Source organism: Ammospiza caudacuta, chromosome 14 (genome assembly GCF_027887145.1).
Source record: "Ammospiza caudacuta isolate bAmmCau1 chromosome 14, bAmmCau1.pri, whole genome shotgun sequence".
Lineage (NCBI taxonomy): Eukaryota > Metazoa > Chordata > Aves > Passeriformes > Passerellidae > Ammospiza > Ammospiza caudacuta.
The window spans coordinates 4,815,154-4,843,102 of record NC_080606.1 but is presented as its reverse complement, the minus strand read 5'-3'; the positions used below and the strand labels follow the sequence as shown (position 1 = coordinate 4,843,102).

The window sequence follows — 27,949 nt, the reverse complement described above, 5'->3', positions numbered from 1 at the left end:
ACTCACTTTTGCCATTCTTTCCTTTTGCTAGCATTATCTTTATTAAGGATATATTGTCCTTATTAAGGATACATGTTACGTATTTGTGGCTGTGCGTATTTCTGCGTATGAGGTTTGAAGTGAATCTACTGAGAAATCATCCAAAGTCAGAGATAATATATAATATAATATAATATAATATAATATAATATAATATAATATAATATAATATAATATAATATAATATAATATAATATAATATAATATAATATAAATTTGGACAAGGCATAAATACAAAATAACGAATTTAGCATCCGCAGGATCACAGGGGGGCGGATGGCGGGGCTGTACCGGAGCACTCCAGCGAGGCCGTAGCCCCGGGCCGGGCCCGGGGGGATGCTCCATTCCGTTCCGTTCCGCTCCGTTCCGCTCTCCGGGGCCGCCGCTCCCCGCGCTCCGCCCGCCCCGGCCGCGCGCGCCCCCTGGCGGCTCCCGGGGCAGCGGCGGCGCGGAGGGCGCGTGCGCGCGGCGGCGGGCGCGGGGCGCGGCCGGGTCGGGGTCCGCGGGGAGCAGCGGGGCCGCGGGGCCGCGCCGGAGGTGAGCGCGGGGCGGCGGCGGCGGCACCGCCGGGGCGCGGGGGCGGGCGGAGAGGAGCGGCGGGGCCCGGAGAGCCCGCGGGAAGGGCGGGGGAGCGGCGGGCCCGGCGGGGGAGCGGCGGGCCCCGCGCGTGGCCGCGTGTGTTCCCGCCCGGCCGTGCCGGAACATCCTCCGTGCCCGGCCGCGCTGACAGCGGGGCGCGGCCCGCGGCCTCCGCCCGGCCGGCCCCGCCGCTCCCGAACCGGGGCACGCTGTGGGCGCACCTGTCCCGGCGGAACGCGGCCGGCTCCGGGGCAGAGCAGGGCAGGGCAGGTAGCCCGGCGGTACCGGGGCTGCTCCGCCGCAGCAGCGTGGCGGGCCGGCTCCTGCGTGCCCCGAGGGCTTCGGGAAGGGATGCGCGCCCGGCTTCGCGCTGGGCGGTGCGGGCGGAGCTGCGTGTGGCGGCCGGGGGCCCGGGGGTGCTGGGGAAGGGCTTGGAACGAGCCTTTATCTGCTCCGGGAGTGCGGGGCAGGGCAGGGCAGGGCAGGTCGCGCTTGCCCCGGTGCCGCGGTGTGCCCGGGCTGGGCTGGGCTGGGCTGGGCTGTTCGATGCCAGCGCGATGCTAATCCCGATCAGGAGCACCGCGACAAATTTAAGGCGACCTCTGCTCCCAGCGAGTGTCATAAAACGTTGGCACGAGATGAGGCAGCCTTTGGGAAGGTGCCTTGCCTCGCTGCTGGGAGTGAGGATAGGTAAGGATAGGAAGGTTGGATTTTTTCTCCAGCAGCTGGCAGAGTGCTGTCTCAGGAAAAGCAGTGCAAGGTGGTGACCTAAAACACTCAGGGGTGCCAGGTATGGTCTCATTTAGCAGCTGCCAGGAGCTGCCCTTCGTCGCTCAGTGGTTCTCTTCTGCGCGCTGGGAACTTTCAGTTTTATAGCAACCTGCGCTGAGTTCCTGCTTAACCTCAAACCTCGAGAAGCAATGCTGCTTTTTATTTGTTCTGAACTTCTCTCTTTCTGTTTTTTTCCCCTGTGTTGTTTTCTGGTTTTGTTTGGTTTTGGGGTTTTTTTTTTGTTTTCTTTTTTTTCAGGAAGCAGTGAGTAATCAGTATCTGTTTATTCTTTATAGATGCTTGCAATTCCCACCATAATTACGCTGAATTATAAAAAATGCTTTAAATGCTTTAATTTAAGAGTTTTTATGTGTACCTTATGCTTGCAATGTGTGTCCTGGGCTGGGGTGCAGTGCTTCTTGTGGCAGCATCGTTTGCTCTTTGCCCCAAGCTCATTTTTTGATTTTTAAAAAGCTTACGTTCTCTTCCATGTAAGATGTAAAATACATCACTGGAAGGCATACTTTGGAGCCAGTTTGCCACTGTTCACCAGCACAGCGGTTTTCCTATAAGGAATTCAAGATCATGAGATACATTTTAGATTATTATTTCCATCTAAAAAAACTTTTAAATATTATTCATGGAAGGAACTTTACAGAGACCCTGGAAAAACAACAAAATATGCGGTTTGCAGTTAGTAGGAGGAAGCTGAACGTGTGGTTTGATTTGTTTATGTGATGAGGCTGTGATTCTTCTGGGGTCCAAAGTATTTTCACACAATCTGGTGCCACGTGAAGATTTGTACCTCTACAGGGAATGTTTTTTTTTATTTTACATGCCAGTTTGTGTAAATCTGATGAACTTCTGAGAGGCTCCTTGACTCTGGTAACTTTTGCTCACATTTTAGAATTGCAATGCTTGATGCAAATGAGACTTGGCAATGGTTGCAGTATTGTAGTGCACAAGCCATGATAAAATACATGAGTGCATGCATTAACTCCTGTCTTAGTCATACCAAAACTCTTTGAAAAAATTGGTATTGATTGAGCAAGTACATTTTTGTTTGTTTTTGTTTGGGGGTTGTGTTTGTTTGTTTGTTTTGGTTTCTGTGTTTTGGGTTTTTCTGTTTTTTGCTTGATTTTGTTTCAGTTTTGTTTTTGGTTGGGTTTTGTTTGGTTTTATTCTTTGTTTATTCTTGTTTGTGTTTTTATTTGTTATTAAATCTCCCTCCCTTGCCCTCTCCATCTCCCCAGTGAAATTTGGGGGTGGAAGAGGAGGACTCAGAGAGGTGCAGTCCAATGGAAAGTGTGGAGGGGCTGTTTTTCTCGCAGAAAGCAGCTTAGATTTTCCTGGTGTAACATTGCCCTTCATGCACAACAGTGGCTTTGTTACAACTGAGACTGCCAGCAAATGCCAGGTGACAAAAGATGATAGGAAGTCACACTAACAGTTTTTTATTTTTCTTTTTCCCCTCAAACAGGAATCCAGAATGCTTAAACTGAATTTATCATTCATCCTGCAACGAGCCTAAAACGCCTCTCCACAGAACTTTATGTCTGAGGTACTGTTTGTTTCTTTTAGCCAACATTAGTGACTAAAACCTTGTCAGAATCTATGGAAGGTGGGAAGGACATGGTTATTAACTTTTCATGAGCTGACTGTGAACCCCCAGGACCAAGTTGCTTGCATTACCTAGGAGTGAGTTAGTGAGTGTGGGCACAGCAGCCTGCAGCCCTGGCTCCTGTTCTTACACCTTTGCTCACCATCAAAGGGACACTTGTGTTCACATAAACTCTGAAGGATCCCTGCCTTGATTAATCCATGACTCTGCACGTGCTTGCAGGAGGGAAATCCAAGTTTAATACTCTGCAGCTTTTGATTATGGCAGTCATGTTCATTCACTGGGGATCCAGATACCTGCTGGAGTCTTGGCTTTGAGTTCCTGTGGGCCGTGCAGCTGCACCTTGTCACAGTCTTACTGCATCAGCTGTGCATCTCCTCCCTGAGCTAATGCCCTTTGGAAATATTAATGATCCGTTCAGGATCTTGGATTCATGGAATTGAAGGTGTTTGATGTTTGGTACTAATATCATTGCTCTGCTGTAAAGTTTGGGGTATAAGTGCCTGTAGTAGGATGCTTGTGTAGGTGAGTTGCCCAAATACCTCATGCAGAAGACTTAATTTTCACTGTAATTTCCTAAGAAATATTGCTTTTGTGTGTTTCATCCCTGAAAAAAAAAATCTTTTAATCAATAAACCAATTTCAGCCTTGTTTGACAGAGGTAGAGGTTTTAAAAATATTATTTGAAATGTTTTGAGGGAGTTCTTTTATTTCCTAGAAACAACTTTTTGTGTCAAAAGGCATGAAGGGCTTTCTAGCATTGGCACTGAAGGAGCAGCCAGCAAGAATTGCACTCCTGTTGTGTGCTTGGGAGCTGAATTTATAGGCAAAGAGCTTGGAAGAGAGCAAGCTCCCTCGGTTCTGTTGTTCACATGGAGCCTGGGTGCTGAAATGCACAGTTCCTGCTGTGCTGCTGAAATCTGCCTTCCCCTGTGGGTTTTTCCCCCTTTCACAGCCACCCAGACTGTTGCAGTTTTATTTCTCTTGCAGGTGAATGGTAGGACATAAAGTTGTGTGAAAACTTTGAGAGGCACTGAGAAGTCCAAGTAGGTCACTCACTGCTGAAGGATATGAGGGATGAGGTCTCCTATTTAACTTTTTCTGCTCTTTCTTGGCGCACATTCTGAAAGCCTGGCACCTCTCCACCCCTTTGGCACTTGCCTAAAACAATGGCAAGTAAGCTGAGCTGTTGTGGGATAGTAACAGAGTCTTGATTAAATTGCTGAGAGCCCCTTTCTCTTCCCTGCTGGGGCTGGTGGGTAAGCTGCACATGTGAATTAACTCCTTTGCATGGGTGAGGATGGTGTGATATATTTAGAACTGCCCTATCCACCCAGTTCTTTGTTGAAAGTTCCTGCCTGACTTCATGTTTCAGGCAGACAGAGTGAGTTGTCTCTGATCTAGTTTTTGTTACTGGAAAATGAGCAATTAAGTTGTTTCAATTTCTTAATTTCTGCCTGCCCCTGGTAAAGCAGGATCTGGTTCTCCAAAACAGCGAGGGCCTGATGAAAGTGATGGCTGAGCAGAATGACACAGCTCAGTACAGCAGATTTCAGCTGAATTCGAGAGTTTTCTGCTCAGGTTTGGCCAAAATGGGGCCCTATCTAAACGGTATGAGAAGGAAGGAAGAGCAGACAAACTCAGTGAGAGTGAGTTTATCAGAGAGCAATATCAGAGCTAAAATCCACCTCACAAAGAGCATCTGATGTTAGCAGAGGCGTGTCCTGCTAAGAAGTTCTGCAAAAGGGTTTTAAAAGTGTAGGAAGTATAAAAAACATAAATCTAGAAAACTACAAAAGGAATCAGGTTCCTGTTTTCTCTCTGTTTTCTGTCACTGTATTCTCCCTTCTCTCAGCAGACGGGAACTTCCCCTCAGGAGTGTTGAGGGAAGATCTAGAAGTTGTTTCTCTACCACAAAAAAAATCTGATGCAATGTGGAGTTATTGTGTGTCTGTGTTCCAAGCAGTGAATTTCCCCAGCAAATGTTCATCTGGAGAGCAAACTGTCCATGTTAATGATACCAGAAAATGCTTAATTAGGTCAGAACAGGAGCAGCTCTTCAGGTGATGTCTTGACATGTTGAAATCTTGCACATTCCAGAGGAAGTGCCAGGTGTGCAGGCAGTGAAGTCAGACTTTGCAGCATCTTCTGAGGAGGGAACTAACCCAAACAGGGAATGCCAGTTTTCAAATTCAAAGCCATTGATGGACAAGATAGAAATAACTCTATCTAAGTATTTTTGCACAACACTTCTGAGTGGGATGATTTGGTGTGTTTTTTTTTTTTTCTTTTCTTTTTTTTCTTTTTTTTTTTTTTTCTGATTGCTTTTTAAAAAAATGATTACTTAATTTGAAAATTATTCCTATTCTGCTGTAACTGCTAGAACCTCAGCTGCAATAAAAGTCCTTTCCCTGCAAGGACTAAGGAACCCAGATTACCTCTCACTACTTTGGATTTTCTGTTCACTTGTTTCTTTAGCTGCATAACCTTTCAACTTGGCTTTGAAGCTTGTGACCAGCTTTCTGTTTCTAAATTGGGGTTTTTTATCTATTGACATGTTAATCTGTATTTTTCTTTCTTTCATTTTCTTGTTACTTGTCATATGTGTAGTTTTTCTCTCTAAAATTTCCCCAAAAATTCTTTAGTAGGTCACCAAAAAAATCCCAAACAAACCCTAAACCAATTTTCCTACTCTTGGTAATTTTTGTTGGTAATTTTGTTTTTGGAGTATGGGAATTTGTTTTTCAATGTATATTTATATTTAGATAGCATGCAGTGCCAGCTTCAAGGGTGCTTAAGAAATAGGGATTTTCCATGCAAATTTGAACCCAGGCTTTCTTTACTATCTTATGAGAGTTTTATTGTAGCCAAATTGTTTACTAAAAAATAATAGAGATTTCATACATTATGAGTTATTAAGTACATTATTAAGTACATGGATTTAATAGAAAAGACCTGATGGAAGGAATATTAGTTTGCTTGGTTGTGACTTAAATTAAAAAACTCTTTGTCTTCCATATATAAATCTTTAACCAAACTACCCTTGCTCACAACATAATTTTCTACAGTCAAGTAGCTTTATTCTACTCTTTACTTTTTGATTAATTAATCTAAATTTTGTGTTTCAATACAAGGAACGTGCATCCTGGTGTGTGTTTGTTTTTCTGTATTGCAAATGCCACACACGATTCCTTTCAGCTCAGGCAACCTCCTTTAAAGGGGCCCTTCAGAGAATCATACTTGAAAGCCTACAAGCTCTTTAGCTGTGTTTGTGTAGTTAATGCTTTGCCCAATGCCTTGGCAGGTTTGCCTGGAGTTATTTCCCCTTGCAAACGCTGCTCTTCTAAAATCCGAGTTTTAGTGGGGTAATTCAAGGTATTAGTGCCCTGAAAAGAGCATTCATGTTTCAGGCTTTTTTTTTTTTTTTGTTACTTTATTACTGATTTCCAAGTTGAAATCTGTAATAGCCTTAAATAAAACACCAACAAAGTAATCTTTGAGTAACACAGTTTCATTAGACATTTTGAATCAGATTGTGTTAGCTGCTGCTGGTGGCTTTGGAGTTTTTCCATCTGGGAAGCTGTGCTGTCTGAGGGTGCTGCTGTGATGTCCCTCCAGCCATGGGCAGGCTTTGGGGTGCAGTTTGGGGATACCCTGTCACTCTGTGCAGAGCTCTGGACACCAGTGCACAGAGATTTAAGAGATGTGAGTCCCTGTTTGGGTTTTCAAGGGAGATCTGTTTACAAGTATTTGTAATTTGTTTATTTGGGAAACCAGGGGTTGGGCATATAAAAGGCTTTGTGCATCATCTGGTTTTTGTTGCTGGCTTAGCTCTGCCATCTCCGTGATGTCACTTGTTAGTGACTGGTCAAAATGAATTGTCTGTTGCACAGATAGTTCATTTGGGGAAAAACCTTTGCTCTGGAAGCAGTGGTGTTGGTCAGCACTCGTTTCTGGCACAGCACGTTCTGCTACTTCAGGGGTTTGATGCAAGTGCAGGAATGCTTTAAAGCCTGCCCTGTGTGCAGCAGTAGCAGCACAAGGTGCAGGTTCCCTCCCACCATGTGTGGTTTCCACAGTGTCTGTGCAGGTACACTGATGCTTCCTCAGCACTGTGTGCTGTAGTGACCAGTCAGTGTCACTCCAGTTGCAGCTTTGTGCAGGTAGCCCATTTTCACTTAGTTCAGAAGAATCATGTGCTCCCAGTGAGAATGTGGATGCAGGTAAAGGTTTTGTCTAAAAGGACAAAGCTGAGGCTTAAATGGGAATGAATTGTTGATTTGTTTGGATGGTCTTATGTTCTGCATTGCCTTTGCTACTCTGATGGTGTTGGAGCTGAGAACTTTCTGGAATATGGAATCAAAATAGTTTAGGTGGGAAGGAACCGTTGAAAGTCATCTGGTTCAACCACCCTGCAGTGAGCAGGGACACCTTCAGTGAGATCAGCTTGCCCAGGGCCCCATCCAGCCTGGCCTTTCCAGGGATGGGGCAGCCACAGCTTCTCTGGGCAATCTGTGCCAGTGTTTCACCCCTCTCTCTGTAAATAACTTCTGCCTTATATCTAATCTAAATCAATCTTTTCCTAGTTTAAAGCCACTGCCCCATGTTCTATCAAAACAGGCCCGGCTAAAAAGTTCTTCCCACCATTCTCTTCTGTTTGAAGCAGGGTATTTTCTGCTGTTTGCAAGCTGAGGATTACTGATAGTACCTCAAAGGCATTTGGGTGAGAAGGCAGATGCAAGTTCCTTCTTGTTCAGGCTAGCAGTGGAAGCTCCAGCACTCAAGAAATGTACAACAAATGACTGCTTGTAGTTAGTTCCCTGCTATTTTCAAACTTCTTGCTGTTCATGTGATGAAAGTTTAAAATTAATTGTGTTTTAGACTGTATTAGTTTGATTGTCAAACCTACCTTTCACATATCAGTAAAGGGATATGGAAAACCTCAAAGTGTCAAATATCTCCTGAATAACAACTCCCCAGGAAAGCTGTTTGACTGCTGATCTTTTAGGACATGTATTTTTCTCATGCTCATTATTTAGAGGACACCAAATAACTCAAGCCTATTAAATCCTGCTTGTTCTGTCAGTGATTAGTGAGTGTAATCTGTTCTTGGCTTCTTTAGAAAAATTCTTTATGGATTCTAATCTGGGTTACTATGGCTAGTTAGATTTCAAAGAACAGCTTTTCTTGAGTGTGCTGCTTTCTGAACCTTTTATCTGGTGTCCTGTAAATAATGTAGTTTATTCAGGACCGATTGATCTGAGTGTAGTGAATTATTATTGTAAACAGTAGCAGTGCAGCCCAGAAATTAATATCTTGATTTTATTTCTAACTTTTGGACCTTTCTTTGTGGTAAACTGTTTAGATAGCAGCCTGTGTAGGCAAGTGTGAGTATTGGTGTGTGTGTTTGTACAGAGGTGGATGTGTGAACCTACAAACGACAGAGTATCTTGTTACTGGGTCACAATCCCTTTCCACTTGCAGGTGCCTCTGAGGACTTGTCCTTTTGCCTGTGGGAAACAGTCTGGCAGTAAGGCAAGACTGTGGGAATTTGGCTAATTTGTACTTACATGGTTGGAATGCAGCCAATTGTCACTTAGCTCTCCACTCATTGCATCTCCATTTCACTATTGTCTTTGTAGCCCCGAGCTCTTCAGAGTGGCTTGAGACACTGAATGTGATAAGAAAATCCTCAGCTATATTAAAAACACTTGCTAAAGCTTATCTTTACAGTGCCCACCACTGAGTGTGCTTTGCCTAACTGCCCTCTTCTTGCTTTGAGCAGGACTCTGTTTCTGGGTGAAGGATGCAGACTATAAAGTGCGTGGTGGTCGGAGATGGCGCGGTGGGAAAAACTTGTCTGCTCATCAGCTACACCACCAACGCCTTCCCAGAGGAGTACATCCCCACTGTGTTTGACAACTACAGTGCCCAGATGACCGTGGACGGCCGGACAGTCAGCCTGAACCTCTGGGACACTGCGGGCCAGGAGGAGTACGACCGCCTGCGCACGCTCTCCTACCCCCAGACCAACGTCTTCATCATCTGCTTCTCCATCGGCAGCCCCTCGTCCTACGCCAACGTCAGGCACAAATGGCACCCTGAGGTTTCTCACCACTGCCCCAACGTCCCCATCCTCCTGGTGGGCACCAAGAGAGACTTGAGGAGTGACCTGGAAACGGTTAAAAAGTTGAAAGAGCAGAGCTTGGCTCCCACCACCCCGCAGCAGGGGACTTCTCTGGCCAAACAAATTGGAGCAGTCAAATATTTGGAGTGCTCGGCGTTGAATCAGGAGGGTGTTCGGGAGGTGTTTGCTGAAGCTGTCCGTGCAGTTCTGTATCCTGTGACAAAGAAGAACACAAGGAAATGTGTCCTATTGTAGTTGCCTTGGGTGATGGATGTTGGGAGTTGACTAGAATCTTGGAGGGCTTTTTAACAAGTTAAATTGAAGATTTGCATCTTGCACTAACAGCTCTAAGCAGAAATGGTTTATACAATGAATCTTCTTGCAGTCTTACTGCTTCAGGGAAACTGAAACGGAACAGATTGGTTTTTTTTCCAACTGAGAGGTCAAATACCTACTCTATTTCTAAAGTTCCAGTCTCCAGCTTCTCCAGGGATCACTTGATTATTTTAGTGGAGGAAAATAAAAGAGGAGACCTCTTTGAAGCCACTTCTTTACTAGATAGCCATCAGTTACTAGATTTGCAGAAAAGCACAAATCCTGATAACTTTGCTTTAAGTGTAGCTGCTGCTTTTCCCATCCTTTATTCACTGATTGAATTTGTTATACAAACAGAAGTCTGGCTGTCCAGTTGTCTTGTTAATTTAAAGCTTGAAAACAATTTGTTTACTTGCAAAAATGCCTGAACTGAGATTCACCTTGTAGTGAACTGTGATTGATTGTGTGAAGAGTTAGCATTAGGCATGGTTAATACAATGAGCAAGACCAAGGGAATACCTGCAATGATTTATTAATAGAAGCAGGAGCTGATTTCTCCTTATGTAAGGAACTTAGAATAATGATGACTCACTCAAATGAGTGATTTTCATAGTTTTGAGGTGGCGAAGTGGAAGAGTAGTTTAGATTCAAGTCTTCCGTAATCTTCTAAACTGAGATTTTATTTCACTGTCCAAAGAGACTTTGCACCCTGAGAATAAAGTTCTAACAATTGCCTTCTCAGGCTGACTGAGGTATTTGGGATGACACTTCTCAAAATGAGATTTTCAGTGTAATCCCTTTGATGAATCCCAGAGACTTGACAGCAGCCTGTTTGCTTTTGAGGAATGAATTGCTTCAATTCCTAACATTCTCGGGGCCACCATCTCAGATTTTTATGGCAAATTCCTTAGTTGTTTTTCTGTGAGAAGGCTGACAGAAAATTTAGAGGTTCTGTTTACAGGAACCCCTGCTTCTTCCTGTTTTCAGTTCAGTCTGTAATGGTTAGCCAGTCACTGGATAGGATTACCTGGGTGGGTTTTTTCCTCTCCTGGATGCTCAGTTCTTACGAACTCTTTTTAACTGAACTTCTATTTACATACTTTTTAACCTTCTTTAGCAGCTCTAGTAAGTGGCAGCTGGCTTTTATTTTCAGGATGTGCACTGTTCTTTATGTGTGGTTCCGGGACCAGCTGAGGAGTGAGCGCAGAGCCCTTCCTTAGACTCAACCTTCCAGCTCCGTGGTATGAAAGCAGCATGCTTCAAAGATACTTTGTGTGAAACCACTGGTGCTGGACTGGGCTTTGTTGTCTGAAGTTGACAGTGCTGTCTTTGTCTGGCTGCAGCCTCAATTGGTCATTCAGAACTTGCTTTTTTCTTGTGATTCCCACACATGCGAAACTGCACTGGTGTATACCCTGCTCAGGAAAAAAAATGTGCCTCATTTTAGCAGGATAACAGAAAATACATCAACAAGGGTATTAGGGATCTTGTGTTAATTTGACCTTGCTTTATCTGATGCTGGCAAAAATACCAGGTGGATGGAAATGTTGGTATTTGTGCCTTAATTCCACTATTTGGATAGAAATGATGGTATTTGGGCTCTAATTCCACTATTTGGATAGAAATTATGGTATTTGTGCCCTAATTCCACTGTTTGGATAGAAATGTTGGTATTTGTGCTCTATTCCACTATTTGAAGAGGATGTGCCTTTCTTCAGCTGGTGTAACTGATGCTGATGCTAACTGCAGTTTTTTTAATCTGACACATGCTCATTTTGGTGCTGCTTTAGCCAATTGCAACCCACAGAATACAAACTGCAGTTAATCCAAATACTGGTGCCTGTGGTCAGTGAACCAACACAGAGTTCCAAACTGAGCACAGGCAGTACCAAAACACCCTTTCTGCAGGATGTTTGCAGAAGCCTACACACTCTGCACATTTTTCTTCACCAAGTGCCATTGCCTGGAGTGCTTTGTGTCCCTTGCACTTGCAGAGGAAGTGCTGTTCCAGATGTGGTTCCTGCCCTGAAGGCTGTGAGGGTGTAGAGAATTCACTGAGATAACCTCTACTCACCACCTTCTGCCTTTGCTTTAGCTGTAGGCCTGTAGTGTGGGCTGGGCTTGCAGGCAGCAATTAACTCTGTGCCTTGTAATTCAAGATTATTTTCTGTAGGTAAATTTCAGTAACTGAGTAAATAGACTTTATCATGTTTAAAATGTATTTATTTAAGCCAGTGCACGTGGTTTGTTTTAATGCTGGTCAGACCTAAATCAACTGTCTAGTGACCCCGGTGCAAGCCCATAACCTTTGCTTTATTCAGAAATGTACTTTTAAAAGTCTGTGATACGTTTGAACTAGTCTTAAGAGGTGCCTGAAATTAAAAGTCTCCCTTTTTTTTTTTTTTTTTTTTTTTTTGGCTACATGTATTTGCAGTTTTGTACTGAAGCTACTACTGTTTTTAAAATTTTTTACTTTTTTTACATAATGAAATCTTTTAATCCTGTGCCTTTTTGTGGTTATTCCTAACTGAATTACATGCATTTTGTGGAGATGAAATCTTGTGAGCAAGTATTATTGCACAACCCCTCCATTTCTGTAGGCTCAAGCAGCCATCCTGGAGTGAACTGGAAGAGAGTGTAGCGAGATAAAATTCAACTACTTAATCAATTTATTTGATTTGGTTACACTGTTGATTACATTATACCAGAACACCTTATCCCCACTTAGATTACTTAGCAAATGGATTGCACAACAGTGCTGAGGAGAATAACATGGTAGTGATAAAAATGAGCAGAGGGAACTTTGAACCATCAAAGACTTTTTACTCACTTTGGAGAACCTGGTTATTTAAATGCTTTGTATTTCTGTCACCCTCTGATGGGAATAAAAGTCCTGGCTGGCAGCTGGTTTCCTCCAGCCTCTGCTTTCCATGAGGGTGAGGTTCAGGACAAATCCAGAGAGCTTTTCCGTTCAGTGGGCATTCTCCCTTCTTGATCCTTTTTCCTTTTTTTCCTCCCCTGGAATCCTTGGTCCTTTTTTTTGTAAGTAATCCAGTGCTTCAGTTTACAATCAGTTCTGTTTCTTCCATGCTTTATTTTTCTTCTGTGGGCAGTTGAAAAATACAGACTTCAGATAATCCCATGGCTGGATTTTTTCTTGTTTTGGGAGGTCAGAAAACTCAGTGTCGGTTTCCTGATCGGTTCAAGGTCCTTTGGTTTGTTTCTGAATAGAGATGCAATGTGTATGTCTTAATTCACAGAAGAGACTCACTGTGAAGACACAGATTTTAACCTTTGCTTTGTAAATGATTTCTGAACTGCTTGGGTTTGTTTTTTTTTTAAATACAGCTGAAGCGGAGCAGTTCAGGAATTGTGTGTCCAAAGGATATCCATGAGCTGTGCTTAGATTTGGAAGTGCTTTCTTCAGTTTACAGCTGTAGCTATTTCTATGAAATTTAAAGCAGAAGAACCTCCCTGTGCTTTGTCTCCGGGTGCTAAACCTCACTCTGTAGAAACCTTGGTGCTGCTTGGGCTGACCCAAGAAGTGGATGGAGCTCAGAGGGGTCCCAACCCCAGAGTGGGCAGCAAGGACCACCCATCAGCATGGGAGCCCAAGACTCTGAAGCGTGGTACTGATACATACACTGGCAACTTGATTTTATGCTATAAAATAATTTGTATTACATCTAACAGTTTTAAAGGATTTTTTTTCCTCCTTTTTTATTTTATAAATTATGCATAATGACATTGTAATAAACCTTTCCTCACCTCTCTGGCTGTCGCATTAACTCGCCCTGCTGTTTGTACCGCCCCTGTGCTGAAGGCAGCTCTTTCCTGTGGAAAGCCAGGCCCGGTTCTTTGAGGCAATAAAAGGAATTTTTGGCAAGGCCGGAGCGTCTGCGCTTCCTTGTGCGCCGCGGGGCGGGGCCGCGCGGGGGCGCTGTGGGCGGGCGCCGCTCCCGGGGCCGCTCCCGCCGCCGCTTCCGCTCGCTCTCGGTGGCGCGGCAGCGATGTCGGACTCGGAGAGCGAGGAGGAGGCGGACGGCGGCCGCGCCGAGCCCTTCTCCCTGGCCGGCTTCCTCTTCGGCAACATCAATGAGGCGGGGCAGCTGGAAGGGGACAGCGTCCTCGACAAGGTAGGGCCGTGTCGCTCCGGGAGGGCACGGCGGGCGGAGGGATGGGTGAGCCGGGGTGCTGGGAGGGACCTGTGGGCTATCCCGGGGTGAAGAGAGGGTGACCCGGTTTGTGCCGGGATATGCCGGGCTCTGCTGCGGTGAACCGGGATGTATGGAGGTGCACGGGGTGTCCCAGCATAACCCGGGATGTGTGGAGGTGCTCGGAGTGTCCCAGCATAACCCGGGATGTGTGGAGGTGCTCGGAGTGTCCCAGGATAACCCGGGGTGTATGGAGGTGCTCGGGGTGTCCCAGGATAACCCGGGATGTGTGGAGGTGCTCGGAGTGTCCCAGGATAACCCGGGGTGTATGGAGGTGCTCGGGGTGTCCCAGGATAACCCGGGATGTGTGGAGGTGCTCGGGGTGTCCCAGGATAACCCGGGGTGTCCCGGGGGATGCTCGGGGCGGGCTTTGGGGCAGGACCCCGCAGGCTCCCGCGGGGCTCGGCCCGGCCCGGCGCTCGGAGCCTCCCAGCTCTGGTCTCCCCAGGAATCCAAGAAGCACCTGGCCGGGCTGGGCGTGCTGGGGCTGGGCAACCTCATCACCGAGATCACCGCCAGCGAGGAGGAGAGCGCCGAGAGCGAGGGAGCGCACCTGGACGAGGAAGGTTTGGCGCTGGGGGGCTGCGCTTGGGGAGCGGAGGGGCTGCAAGGGCACAGCTCTTACCGGAGAGAGCAAAATGCACCCGGGTCTGCAGGGAATATCGTGGTGGTCTCTGGCCAGAGCCTCTCTGTCAAAGGCTTTCCCTTCTCCACTTTGCCAAACAGAATCCCACGGTAGCTCTTGATCAGTTCTGCACCTTTTTCCTTTAATTTTTTACAAGTACTTTTTCTTTTACTTGTCTTTCCCCCTTCATAAATGAGTTTAATCTGTGTTTGTATTAACGAGGCCTACTTAGCACACAGTATAATATCTCTTTCTGAACTTGTTGAACAGTTTTCATGAGTAAGTTCTAAGTGCTTCTTGTGCTAAATTTGGTTGCTTACCAGTCTTTTAGGGGAAATTCAGAGCCATGAGAGCTTTTGATTAAAATGAGGGGAACAGTAATCTGGTGGATGATGCTAATCAGGTAGTTTTGTTTTTTTAAATAAAGGAAGCATAGCAAAGGATTCATAAGTACCTAGTGAAATCTGATGTGACTAATATAACTTAGGGTAAAGTTTTGTGTTTCTCCTAGGCTGGGTTAAGAGCACAGAGGATGCTGTTGATTACTCAGACATCACTGAAGTGGCAGAGGATGAGAGCCGTCGGTACAAGCAGGCAATGGGCAGCCTGCAGCCAGCTCGAAGGCCAGGTAAAGGGGCCCAGCACTGCAGCTCTGCCTGCAGGAGCTCTTTTGGGGCATTGTGCTTTCTCACTCCTTGCTTCACAAGCCCAGTAACTGCTTTGTGAAACTCTCTTCACTGGATGAAGCCATTGCTTGCTGTCTTCCTCTTTTAAGGAATCAGTTCCTTATTGGAGTCACTTCAATCTTAGTATCTCCTGTTTTACTCTTGATTTTTTTTTAAGACTCTGCAGAAGGTACCTTGGTTCTTTTGTTGGTCCCAGATATCTCTGTCTGTATTCTGGCCCAGAATATGCTTTCAAAACCAAGCAGCTTTTCCATTTCAGTAGCTGCTGGTATAAATGCTACATCCTGGCATATTCTTTAAAGGTGTCTTACAATTAACCTTTCTGCTGACTTTCTGTGGTTAGGGAGAAATGAAGATGACTTGGACTTTTTAACCCACATTTTCTTTATTTGTTCTACAAAGAGTGAATGAAAGGATGTGATGATAGAATATATGAACACACATAGATTTTAAGTGCTTCAGTCATCTTTCTGTCAGTTTCTCTTTGTCCTTCCTTCCTGGTATTTTTTAAATTTACATCTTGCAAGTGAGTTTGTGCAGGAAGCTGAACTGGTAAGAGTTTTCATCTAGTTACAAGATAAGAATGGTGTCTATGCCATCAGGTTTGAGACAGAATAAATGGAAAGGGTGCCTGGTTTTGTTTTATTATCTGCTTAACACTTGGTCTTGTCTCCTGCATGGTTAGATGAAGATGAGGATGATTATGATGCTGACTGTGAGGACATTGATTCCAAGCTGATGCCACCACCACCACCCCCTCCAGTACCTGGAAAAAAAGAAGATGAAAAGGATGCAGCTGCCACTGGTGAGTGAGGACTTTCTTCTTCTCTCTGGCAATGTGAGTGTCTGAAGAAAGTGAGAGCTTCTGTGTAGCAGTTCTGCAGCACCACGCGTCACCCAAACTCAGTCTGCAGGCTGCATCTGAAGGTGAGTATTTGTGGTGTTGCAGGGTTGCCTGAAGCCTAGGGGGAAGTATTTTATTTCCAGTGACTGTTAAAATACCTGTATTGACAATGAAACTGTTTTTTTTATCTCATCCTCTCAGTTGTGACTGGGGAATTCACCTGGAACGCTTAGGATAAAATGAAAGGTTAAACCAGAATGGTACTTAAACTGCCTGCACAGGCTTAATTTTTGCATAACTTCATACAAACAGTAAATGTGGCACTGTGGCGTTATGCTAGGGGAGAGGGAGGGGACCTGTTTGTTTATGAGGTGCTTGTTCTATTGTAGTATGTGAAGATGGAGACGGTATCATTTTGCCCTCCATCATTGCTCCTTCCTCTGCTGCCTCCGACAAGGTGGATTTCAGCAGCAGCTCTGATTCTGAGTCAGAGATGGGACCTCAAGAAGCCAGGCAGGCAGAATCCAAGGAAGGCAAACTCACACTTCCTCTTGCAGGAATCATGCAGCGAGATGCTTCCAAACAGTTGCCAAGTGTTACAGAGCTCTTCCCAGAATTTCGACCAGGCAAGGTATTGTAAGAGTTTTGTGGAGGAGATGTGTGTCATGTAAGCCCTCTGAATATGCATTGTACAGTGTTCAGGGGTATCTGCTCAGTAATCACATAGATGTTCTTGCTCACTCAATACTTTCTTTAGCTTCTGTGTGCTGCTGTTTTGAGATTGATTTTATCTAATAATTTTCCTGCCATTTGCAGGAATCTCTTAAAAAGCATCCTATAAATCAGGGTGTGAATGTTTTGCTGACCATAGCAAAGGTGTGTTGATTTGATACTTTTGCCAGATGATTAAAAATCAGTGCTAATCTGTCTGCTTCCTGGCTTTTCTGGTAAATACTTGCTCCTCCTTTTGTGCTGTCCTGAACTTGGTGTGCTTTTTCTGTAACAATTTGTGATCTGTATCTTTACTTAATTCTCTCCTGTAATTGCTCTGAGCATAAATCAGAAACCACATCAAAGCAAGTTGGTTCAAAGAATGGTTGAGTTTTGCACAAAGTGAATTCATTACAATTCTTTCCTAAATGCTCCCAAATAGAAAATGCAGTTTATGTATTTGAGTAATTATTTTGGAAGTTTTAAAGCTGTCAAGAAGAGAGGAAAAGGTAGGAGGAGAAGGACAATGAAGATGGGCTTAGAGTTGCCAAACAGATAGTTGTGGATAAGGGTAACTTGGTTTTATGTGTGCCTCAGAGAGTTTGTGTAAGCAGATGAATAATTTGCATAATTTATGTCATGTTTTAATGATTTAGCTGAACAGTGTCTATTGGTAATCTAGGTAAGGCTGTAGCACAGAAGTTTCCCTTCTCAGTGTTTTCTAGGCTTTTGCAAACTTGGTATTTCCTGTGTATCAGTGTGTTCATTCCTTTGATGCTCAGCATCTAATATCAGAAACTGGCTCAGTGTTGGGTGTGCCCAGTGGGTGCAGAAATCATTGCAAGCAATTAATGCTGAGCACTTGCCATGATTAATTAATGAGCAATAGAGCTGGCAAAGCCTGAAGCCCTGTAGATTTTGCTATGAGGATGGGTTGCTGTGCATGTTAATGTAACATTGTATTTTTGGATGAAACCTCCTAAAATAGCATGTGCAGAAGCAGACTTTTGTGTCCATTTAACCTGTTAGCAGTTTAACTATGTCTGAGACCTTTGCTCTTCATGACAGGTCATTGAAACTGGATAAAGGGTTTGTAAATAATCTGTGGGAGTTTTGGAAAGAAGGTTTACATGGATAGGCAGAGGTGGACAGAGTGGTCATATAAACATTTCCTTTGGGGATCAGTGTAATAGATTAACAGAGGACATTAATAGGGTGTATCTGCAAATCTTTGGTTCCTATTCTTGCTTCCTAAATATGTCAGTTAACTTAGAAATATTTTTTTTTACCTCTTTAAGAGAGTTCTTAGAAGAAAATAATAAATTTAAGTGTTTAGAAACCAGCAATCATACCCATAGAAGGAACAGGAGAGAAAATGTATCATTACCATGAGTGCAGGTTATGGAGGTGTGCAGTGTAGGGGAACCACATTATAATGGAAATAAAAATAAGTGTATTATTTCTGGGCCATATTATCTATCTGTTTGCTTAAGAAATCTCTATATAACTCTCTTTTAGCTTGTCTCTTTTGCTGATAATTTTATCAACTCTTCATCAACCTCCATCTGTCTTTCTGAAGATTGTGGCTTGTTCAGAATGAAAATCAATTGCTTCCAGGTGGTGTCTAACCACATGTCCAATATGTAAAGGCAGTCTTTCTTCCCTCTGACTTTCTCTGTGTCTGAAATTAAGAATATATCCTTTTGAAAAGGAAGGATACATCAAACAGAAGGATCAGAAACTTCTTTTTCGAGTATAACCAAGAGGTTGTTGATTGCATTGGGAGCTGGGGTTGTACCACAGGCCAAGCTTCTGAATTTCAGAGTGCTCTCTTGCATTAGTGTTCTTCAGGTGAGGGCAAGCATTCCACAGTGCCTGTTTTAATCTGATCCTCCTGTTTTCTCCCGTTCCAGGTGCTGCGTTTCCTGCGTCTCTTCGGCCCTGGGAAGAATGTGCCGTCGGTCTGGCGAAGCGCCCGGAGGAAGCGCAAGAAGAAGCACCGGGAGCTGGCGCAGGAAGTGCAGATACAGGAGGGTGAAGTTGTGGTTGAGAGTGGAGTGGAAGGAAAATCTCCTTGGGAGTATGAGTTTGCTGCTCCTCCCCCTCCTGAGCAGTGCCTTTCAGATGATGAGGTGGGATATCTGAGACTTAGAGAGGGTCACCAGCTAGTACTGGGGGTAGTAGTAGATTGGACAGTGACTTTTAGAGGAAGGAGCTTTTCCCTCAAAAGAAAAGTGGAGAACAGACTTGGCTTGTATTCCAGCTGGGCAACAGCTCTTCTCCAAATACTAGTCAGTGACTTCAGGTGATTACCTCTTACTGAGAAGGCTGCATCTGTGGTACAGGATCAATAGGAGAGCTTACCCTCTTTGTATCAATGAAGAAATCTCTGTGTTCTTGGAAGTCTAATTGCAGAACATTCTTGAGGCAGCTAGTAAGTATGGAAAAGAACTTCTTAGAAATGCTTTTCTTCTATGGGAGTAAGCTGGGAAACTTGGGAGGAAGAGACTCTTACTGACACTTAGATAAACCACCAGTGTAACCATTCCCTCTTCGCTGTGCTTCAGATTACCATGATGGCACCTGTGGAGTCAAAATTCTCCCAGTCAACTGGTGACACAGACAAGGTGACAGACACCAAGCCCAAGGTGGCCGAGTGGCGCTATGGCCCTGCCCAGCTCTGGTACGACATGCTGGGCGTCCCTGAAGATGGCAGTGGCTTCGATTACGGCTTCAAGCTGAAGGAGAAGAACGAGGAGGAGGCCAAAGGAAACACAGAGGAGGGGGTGAGTGGGGCAAAGTGTGGGGATGGATGTGGGGATTGGTGCACAATGAGAATCCGGTGATGGGCTGGTGGATTGTTGTGCACTGTGCAGAATGAGATGTTGAATTTTCCTCTGTTCGTTTGCAATGACATCTTTCAAGTCACATCTTCCAATGTGACTTCCACGTCTTCCAAGTTCTTATTACTGCCTTCCAGGATGCAGAATCGTCGAAGGAGAAGGATGATCTGCTAGCTGATGAGCACTTCCTCATGGTGACACAGCTCCAGTGGGAGGATGATGTCATCTGGAACGGGGAGGATGTCAAGCACAAAGGGACTAAGACGCAGCGTGCGAGCTTGGCGGGCTGGCTGCCATCCAGCATGACCAGAAATGCCACTGCCTACAATGCCCAGCAAGGTGATCAGGGCTCTGACACCAGCTTTACTTGCTGTAGTGAGCTGGCTCATTACATGCTCAACTGCAGCACTTAGTAAAATTATACATATACAGTTGCATGTCTCAAATGTAGAACATAATTCCCCCTGTGAAGGAGTGCTTTTTGGAAAAATCACAGCTCCCCTGAGAATTCTGAGACTTGGTTTCTTTCCAAAACCAGAGTAGGTCACTTCTGTTAAAAAAAACCCTATCCCAGCTCTGTCGTTCTTCTTCCCATGTGGAATACCAGATGCTGGATCCATCTACATTAATATCAAGCAAAGCTGCCCTTAGAATCTCCTCTTTCTATAGGCTAGTGGAATTTTGTTTACTTTTGTTTTTAATTGGAAAAATTATGTAAAAGTCTTCGGAAGTTTCTCCTCAATTAAAAATTGTATACTGTTTTTTCTAGATAGGAAGTAGCAATTCTTACAAGCCTTAGTCTTCTTTTAGACATGGATGCATTTTAAATTGAAATTGTTCACATAGAATGAATGTTTGTTATATCTTATCCTGCTTTTACAAGGAAAGACTAATGGGGATGTCAGATCTTTATTGGGTACCAGTGTCAATTCTTTAGTGTTTAGCTGTGAGTACAAGACACTGAGGTGTTGGGTGTGTGAATTGGAGGTTCTTTGAAGAGGCTACAGATTCCAGCAGTCAGCTCTGTGTGAAATGTGTTTTTTTAAGTTCTAATTACACATATGTGATATGAGCAGTAGGTCCATCAGGCTGAGAGTCACTCTCCATGCAATCCCCCAGTCCTGGTTTGAGGCACTGCAGTGCCCCTGACCCTCCCACTCAAGCTGACCTTGCTTTTGATTTCCTTTTCTCTAGGTTTGAACCGCAGTGGCTCTTTGCTCAACTCACCAATTCCTCTAGCACAGAAACCCAATGTGGCAGGAGTCCTGGGCATAGCAAAGTGCAAGGAAAAGGCCCCTGAACAGCAAGGTAATGGCCCATGAATAGGTACATGTGACACATATTTCTGTGGCAGAAGGGCTACTTGTTTGCTCTAAAACTTTTTGGAGGCTGTGTTTCAATAGACCAATGTCTCTGAGCATTGGTGTTGGTTTTCTTAGTTTTTACAGAGATGGGGTAACTGAGAGATGTTTTAAAAGATTTTATTCCATTATCAGTCTCAATGAATAGTGAGACACAAGAGATGTAAAACTCAATGCCGTTCCATCAGATGTGCAAGTCTGTGTGAACTTTCTATCAAGTTTTAATAATGCCTTACAAATCCATTTCCCCCACGTTGGTAAAGCTCAAACTTGGGGCTCTACTTCCTCTTTGCTTTCAAGATCAGTTTTCTTTTGCCTTTCAGAGGTCTTCCCTCAGGAAGCCTGAAAGATGGGGAAGGTAGAGGGAGTAAGATGTGGGAATGAGATCTGAAATAGTTTTCTGCCAAGGCTGAAACAGTTTTCTGTGTATAAAATTCTCAAGGGTTCTACTTTATGCTTGTTGCAGTTTCCCTGGATGAAGACAAGCCCTGGTACTCCATTTTCCCAATTGACAATGAAGAGTTGGTGTATGGCCGTTGGGAAGACAATATCATCTGGGATGATCAGGCAATGGAAACCTACTTGGATCCCCCTGTCTTAACACTTGATCCAAATGATGAAAACATAATTCTAGGTACGTTTATGACATCCAGAAATTTGACTTGAGTGGGAAAAGACAAAGGGAAATGGAAGCAAGGGTTTATTATCACACTGTAGTGGAAATAAATGGACTGGGGCAATACTTACAGCCTTCCTTTGTTCTGGATTTTGAAGTTAATTTGCAAGTCAAAGGCCTAAGCAGAACATGGCGATGCTAATAACCTTTATTGGTGTGGTGTACACATTCAACTTCCAAGTTAAATGCACTGACAGGAAAGCAAAAATGAATGCCTTGAAAGTTAAATTCAATGTGATTAATCTGGCTCTTGATGTGTTTTAGGAGTGACTGTCTTAATTTGACTTGCATGCATGTTGGTTTGAAGAGGGAAGGTAGGGATGTAAACTTGTGCTTTTAGAAATTCCTGATGAAAAGGAAGAGATGACTTTGAACTCTCCATCCAAGGAGAACAAGAAAGAATCTTCTCTAAAGAAGAGTCGGATCCTGTTGGGAAAAACAGGTGTCATCAAGGAAGAACCACAGCAGGTCAGCATAATCTTTAGCATCATCTCCAGGGTTAGGAATGATGAGGAGGGAGTGAGATTTGTTGGTTTTTTTGACATCTTTCTGTGTTTAAAATTGAATTAGAACATGTCTCAGCCAGAGGTGAAGGATCCCTGGAACCTCTCCAATGATGAGTTTTACTACCCCAAACAGCAGGGACTTCGAGGAACCTTTGGAGGAAACATCATCCAGGTAGTCACAATAGTCTTCACTGTGAGTGAGAGAGCTTGAGTGCCTTGGTAGGAGGTTTCTAGCTGAGGGTAGGACTGAAGATTTTAGAAAAACAGAATTTAGATTACAACAGGTCAGTTAAGTGTTCATGAAAGATATTTTTAATGCTCAATTAAAATTAGGAGTTTGAACTAATTTTTATTGATTGCCCTATCAAACTGAGGTTTAGTTGCTTGATCTTCCTGTGTCCTACTCACCATGCTTTTGTTTGGTGTCTTGTTATGTAGTATTCTTTGTAAACCAATAGTGGGAGGGGAGAAGGAGGTGCAGTTTGTACTTCTGCTGCTACTGTGTGTCTTAGTCTGAATATTATAAAATTAATTTAGTTACTGGTGAATATGAATTACTGCTCACTAGGCCTAGGTGAGGAGATGATAGTTTTTTTCTTCTTTCTTTGTGGAATTCAGTGACTTGTAAAACCTCATCTAACTCCAGCATCTTCTGTAATGGGAAAACTGTATGTTATTCCAAATGAATTTCTCCCCACCAAATAATGGTTATATATGTAATTCCTGATTAGTAAAAAGATCCCACCATTGGGTACCATTTGAAATGGTAAAATTGAAGTCATCCCTGTATGCAAAGGAAAGATCTTTATATGGAAGTAAGGACTTTTCTGTCAAAAGTCAACATTTATGATGACAAGTGAATTTCAATGCACTTGTACTTCTGCTAGTAAACCTAAAAATATCCCTGGGCTCTCTTATTTAAGGTTTAACAGGATAAGATGATGGTTTTACTTTTGAGGTGGTGCATGTCTCTTAGCACAGCTTTGTTCTGTACCAGCACTCCATCCCAGCAGTGGAGCTGCGCCAGCCATTCTTCCCCACCCACATGGGTCCCATGAAGCTGCGGCAGTTCCATCGGCCTCCCCTGAAGAAATACTCCTTTGGTGCCTTGTCCCAGCCCGGGCCCCACGCTGTGCAGCCTCTGCTGAAGCACATCAAGAAGAAAGCCAAGGTCCAGTTGTTCCTGTCTGTGTGGCCCCTGGGCAGCTGGGTGAGCTGTTCTGGTGACACTGTCCCCTGTCCCCGGCGCAGATGCGGGAGCAGGAGCGCCAGGCCTCCGGCGGGGGGGAGATGTTCTTCATGCGCACACCCCAGGACCTCACTGGCAAGGATGGAGATCTCATCCTGGCTGAGTACAGTGAGGAGAACGCCCCTCTGATGATGCAGGTTGGCATGGCAACAAAGATTAAAAATTACTACAAGAGGGTGAGTATCAGATTCTGCTCTTGGATAGTGATTTCCCTCTGCCTCTCACTGAGAGCTAACAGCGCTTCCATTGCACCTTCCAGAAACCTGGCAAAGATCCAGGAGCTCCAGACTGTAAATATGGAGAGACTGTTTATTGTCACACTTCTCCCTTCCTGGGTTCTCTGCATCCAGGCCAATTACTGCAGGTGAGAAATGAGGTTTTTACATTTAAAAGACTGATAAGTTGGACATGGCATAATAGCCTATTTACAAGCCCTATTTATTCAATCACAAATAATGCTCAGCTTCCAAAAAACCCACCAACTTCCTTTTGAATTCCAGTTTATATCTCTTTGCTTACTAGTAATAGTAATTACTATTAGTAATTCTATTCCTAGCTTTCTTTTTTTTTTTTTAATCTCTGTTGCGTGCTTTTTAAAGTTATTGTAAGAGTTACAAGAATTGCAGGAAGTGAATCTTTGCTGTTTTGCTTAGTAATGGTATTAGAAATAGTGTTAGAGAGGACTGAGGGCAAAACCAAAGCTGCTTGAATGCTGAGAAGCTCAATAAATAGGTGTTGGAGGGGATAGAAACATGGATTTCTCACAGTCCAGGATTTTATGTGTACCTTCTGAGAATTACACTTCTAGTTTTTGGATGCCACTTACTAGTCAGGTGTACAGACTTGTGCTTTTATGACCCTCTCTCTGCTGTTAAAATACATACATTTGAGATGGGGAGAGGAATTAAGAATGTTACAAGGACCACCTGGCTAATAATCCATTAATGTAAATATAAATGGATTTCAGTTAATGCTAGTTGCTCTTGCTGCAGCAATAATTCTTCCATTCTGTACCACAGGATAAAGGTAAGGTGAAGGTTCACATTAGAGAGTTATCACAGAACTAACAATGCTAATTGTGTGTTTGGCTGGTTTTTATGGTTATTGTACCCTTTTGCAGATGTGTTCTTTCTGCCTTTTATTGAAAGTGCCTCCTTAAAGGACCTGAAGTACCTCCAAATGTCCAAAGAGCCCTTCAATCTCTGCATTTGTTCTAGTGTTTCTTAAGCTTTTGTTCTTCAGCCTTGACTAGTCCCTGCACATCTACATATACTGTGATATAAATAATGGCGTACCATTGCAATGAACCTTGGGGTGTTGTTTTGGTCTTTAAGATCTTTTTTGTAGATTGTATCACAGAAGATTTGATCAAAACTTCTGAACTTTGATTTGTTTCTCTTAACAGGCATTTGAAAACAATCTTTTCAGGGCCCCCATCTATTTACATAAGATGCCTGAAACAGATTTCCTGATCATCAGGACACGCCAAGGTTACTACATTCGAGAACTGGTGGATATTTTTGTAGTTGGGCAGGAGTGCCCACTCTATGAAGTACCTGGGCCCAACTCTAAGCGAGCTAACACACATATCAGAGACTTCCTGCAGGTTTGTGATAGGAGATTATTTGGGGATCTGGGGGGGTCTTTGGGGCAAGCCAATGGCATAGGCTTGGACCTTGGGACAGTCTTGATTTGAGGATCTCATTGTCCTGCTGTGACTCTCTTTTTTTGTTTGTTTGTTTTCTTGTCAGATGAGAGCAATGTAAGAATTGGATGTTAACCAGTCAGGCCATTTTGGTTTTCATTTAACCAAAGATTTATAGCCTGTCTCTTCTGTTTTAATGGCATCCTGTCTTATAAGTAAATGATAAAGGCTTTTTATTACCAGAATAAAAGGTCACAAAATTATATGTAAGTGTACAAACGGAACAAATTAGACTGGGTTTTGAAGTGCTTGTGCTGTGTAAAATGTCACTTATGGGTTTTACTAAGAATCAGTTAAGGAAGCTTATCACTGTGCTATCAAACAGCACAGAAATAGTTGCTTCATAGGTCTTGTTGTGGTTGAGCTTTAGGATGATCTATGAACACTCAATAATTATCCCCCAATTCAGATTTTGGAGAAATTTCTAGTAATTTACTGTCAATTAAATTCAAAATTATAACTCAAGGTATTTGCAGAGCAGCTCATACCTGTTCTTGATGATTGTTCTTGCAGGTCCTTTCCAGGATTAGACATTTTTTACCTTAAATACCTTTTTTTTGAGTTCTTTAGCCCTTTGGTTATTCATGCTGTACTAAAGCATGACTGTTTCTAATGTGATAAAATGAATTTTCAAGACATATACTTTTTCCACGTCTCATTCTCAAAAGCAGCTGAACCTGAAGCAGACACACAGCTTGGAAAACTTCACTGAGTAAATTTATGAGAAACAGTGGTTTTTAAGTAGCAAATCTGGAGCAGACACCAGAAACATCGTGTGTACTGTCTGTACAAGCTGGTTTATTGTTTCTTTGGACAAATGGGTGTTGTTTTGTAGGTTTTTATCTACAGGCTCTTCTGGAAGAGCAGGGACCGTCCACGGAGGATCCGCATGGAGGACATCAAGAAGGCTTTTCCCTCGCACTCCGAGAGCAGCATCCGCAAGCGCCTGAAGCTCTGCGCCGATTTCAAACGCACAGGTACTGAGGGGTTTTCTTGGGTGGGCAGCCATCCTGTGCTGCTCCTGGAGCTCCCAACACAGCACAAAGAGAGAACATCTCCTGATAAACCATTCTTGAAAGCTTGTAGAACTGTAATCTGACAGGGGTGCTGTTTGTTCCAGTTTTTAAGAATGTGCGCTTTCTTTTGACACAAGTGTGCTTGATGATGAGAAGTGACTACATTTAGTAGTCACTAGAATAGTGACAGTAGACACTGGTCACAAGTTTAGACATTTTTAATAACCCTTTGGGCATTTTTAATAACCCTTTACTCATTAAAGACACAATACAAACACATTCCCTCTCTGTGTGGCTGTGTTGTGTTGTGTTTTGCAAGCAAATACATGCAAATGCAAGCTGGGACTGTGATGGCATCCAGCATGTGGGAAACCACTCAGTGTTTGACCTGTGCATTTTTCAGGAATGGACTCAAACTGGTGGGTTTTAAAGCCAGATTTCAGGTTGCCAACAGAGGAAGAGATCCGAGCCATGGTGTCCCCAGAGCAGTGCTGTGCCTATTACAGCATGATTGCAGCCGAGCAGCGGCTCAAGGTAAATCCTGCTAAATCTAAGGCAAATTCCTGGCACCCTGGGAGGGGTGAGCCTAGGTAACACCTCCTCTCTCAAGCTAATTCTGCTATAAAGTAGGCAAGGTAGGTCCCTGACTGTTGTGTCACTTGCTAAGTTTACTGCTGCATAAAAGGGAATTAAGTTTTAAAGAGAGAAACATTGTATTCTTACCACCTATTATCTCAACATTGAATTAGCTCAAAAGCACCAAAGGGAAAGTACAGGAAAGGGCTTATGTTTATACCTGGCGCTCTACAGCTGAAAGTGACCAGCAGGTGGCTGTAAGAGACACTGAATATTTTTTTTTTTATTTGAATGCACTGTTATATATGGAGTTTGTCAAAATACTGGGCAGTTTGACATCTCTGCTACTCTTGATCACTGTGAATCTTGCAGGCAACTGTCTGTGTAAGTTTGCTTGTTCAGCATGGCAAGTCTTCATGACTTCTAGATCTGTCTGCAGTAACCTTTTTAAAACTTCAGGTTCTCATTTTTTCCCTAACATTTCTCTGCAGGATGCAGGTTATGGGGAGAAATCCTTCTTTGCTCCAGAAGAGGAGAATGAAGAGGATTTCCAAATGAAGATTGATGATGAGGTATCATCAGAGTGATGCATGAGTGTGTACACCAGTATATAAATTTGAATGGCAGGAGAAAAATGAGGTCCTTGTATTTAAAGGACATATTTAAAGTCTGATTCAGTGCTTTCAATGTTCACACAGCTTTTTTGGGAACTTCTGCTGGCAGCTCATACCTGTCTTTGGTGATTGTTCTTGCAGGTCCTTTCCAGGATTAGGCTTTTTTTTACCTTAAATGCCTTTTTGTGAGTTCCTTAGCATTTCAATTATTCATTGAAGTGTTATCAGGGCAGCTGAAGGATCAAGAGGAGAAATTCACCCTCATTGTGTCAGATGAAAAGTTCTCAGTATGACTGGGAGAATTGCAAAATAAAAGCTTGGACTGTAACAGGGTTGTGATTGTTTATTTTCTCGCTGACAGGTGCGCACAGCTCCCTGGAACACCACACGAGCCTTCATTGCTGCCATGAAGGGCAAGTGCCTCCTAGAAGTGACTGGTGTTGCAGATCCCACTGGTTGTGGGGAAGGATTTTCTTATGTCAAGATTCCAAACAAACCAACCCAGCAGAAGGTATAGTTCCCAAGGAGCAATAGCTGGGAAGTCATGTGGGAGAAGTGAACTAAATAAGGGACATCAGGAAGAGAAAATACCAGATGAGCCTAGGAAAGTCTCCTTTAACATTAATGGGCTGAATATTCCTCTGAACAGGACGATAAAGAGCCTCAGCCAGTGAAGAAGACAGTGACTGGCACAGACGCAGATCTGCGCCGGCTTTCCCTCAAAAATGCCAAACAGCTTCTGCGGAAATTTGGAGTGCCTGAGGAGGAGGTGAGTGTGAGCCCAGGGCAGGCTGCATGCTTCACTAAGGCTTTAGCAGCTGATGGTGGAAGGGATGTATAAATTTCTACTTTGACCTCATGGAGAGGATTG

At 43.8% G+C, this 27,949-nt stretch overlaps 2 protein-coding genes across 3 annotated transcripts in view; both read left to right on the top strand.

The window, feature by feature from the left end:
• Nucleotides 1-526: 526 nt before the first annotated feature.
• On the top strand, nucleotides 527-11,836 carry LOC131563777 (rho-related GTP-binding protein RhoG-like). Its single transcript, XM_058813917.1, has 3 exons — nucleotides 527-576; nucleotides 2,870-2,950; nucleotides 8,796-11,836. Exon 3 carries the CDS (start codon nucleotides 8,817-8,819, stop codon nucleotides 9,390-9,392), a length of 576 nt encoding a protein of 191 aa, XP_058669900.1. The 5' UTR covers nucleotides 527-576; nucleotides 2,870-2,950; nucleotides 8,796-8,816; the 3' UTR covers nucleotides 9,393-11,836.
• Nucleotides 11,837-13,459: 1,623 nt separating this feature from the next.
• The window catches only part of TAF1 (TATA-box binding protein associated factor 1), a 29,658-nt gene continuing 15,168 nt past the window's right edge, over nucleotides 13,460-27,949 (top strand). For both annotated transcript variants that reach the window (XM_058813829.1, XM_058813830.1), the window contains exons 1-21: nucleotides 13,460-13,588; nucleotides 14,115-14,232; nucleotides 14,803-14,919; nucleotides 15,663-15,782; nucleotides 16,379-16,452; nucleotides 18,446-18,664; nucleotides 19,100-19,318; nucleotides 19,513-19,714; nucleotides 20,570-20,683; nucleotides 21,203-21,370; nucleotides 21,753-21,880; nucleotides 21,983-22,090; nucleotides 22,916-23,089; nucleotides 23,170-23,343; nucleotides 23,427-23,531; nucleotides 24,573-24,773; nucleotides 25,708-25,849; nucleotides 26,292-26,422; nucleotides 26,956-27,036; nucleotides 27,440-27,589; nucleotides 27,728-27,847. In XM_058813829.1, coding sequence (XP_058669812.1) covers nucleotides 13,463-13,588; nucleotides 14,115-14,232; nucleotides 14,803-14,919; nucleotides 15,663-15,782; nucleotides 16,379-16,452; nucleotides 18,446-18,664; nucleotides 19,100-19,318; nucleotides 19,513-19,714; nucleotides 20,570-20,683; nucleotides 21,203-21,370; nucleotides 21,753-21,880; nucleotides 21,983-22,090; nucleotides 22,916-23,089; nucleotides 23,170-23,343; nucleotides 23,427-23,531; nucleotides 24,573-24,773; nucleotides 25,708-25,849; nucleotides 26,292-26,422; nucleotides 26,956-27,036; nucleotides 27,440-27,589; nucleotides 27,728-27,847 — 2,991 coding nt within the window. In that variant the 5' untranslated portion in view covers nucleotides 13,460-13,462. The remainder of the gene's footprint in view (nucleotides 13,589-14,114; nucleotides 14,233-14,802; nucleotides 14,920-15,662; nucleotides 15,783-16,378; nucleotides 16,453-18,445; nucleotides 18,665-19,099; nucleotides 19,319-19,512; nucleotides 19,715-20,569; nucleotides 20,684-21,202; nucleotides 21,371-21,752; nucleotides 21,881-21,982; nucleotides 22,091-22,915; nucleotides 23,090-23,169; nucleotides 23,344-23,426; nucleotides 23,532-24,572; nucleotides 24,774-25,707; nucleotides 25,850-26,291; nucleotides 26,423-26,955; nucleotides 27,037-27,439; nucleotides 27,590-27,727; nucleotides 27,848-27,949) is intronic.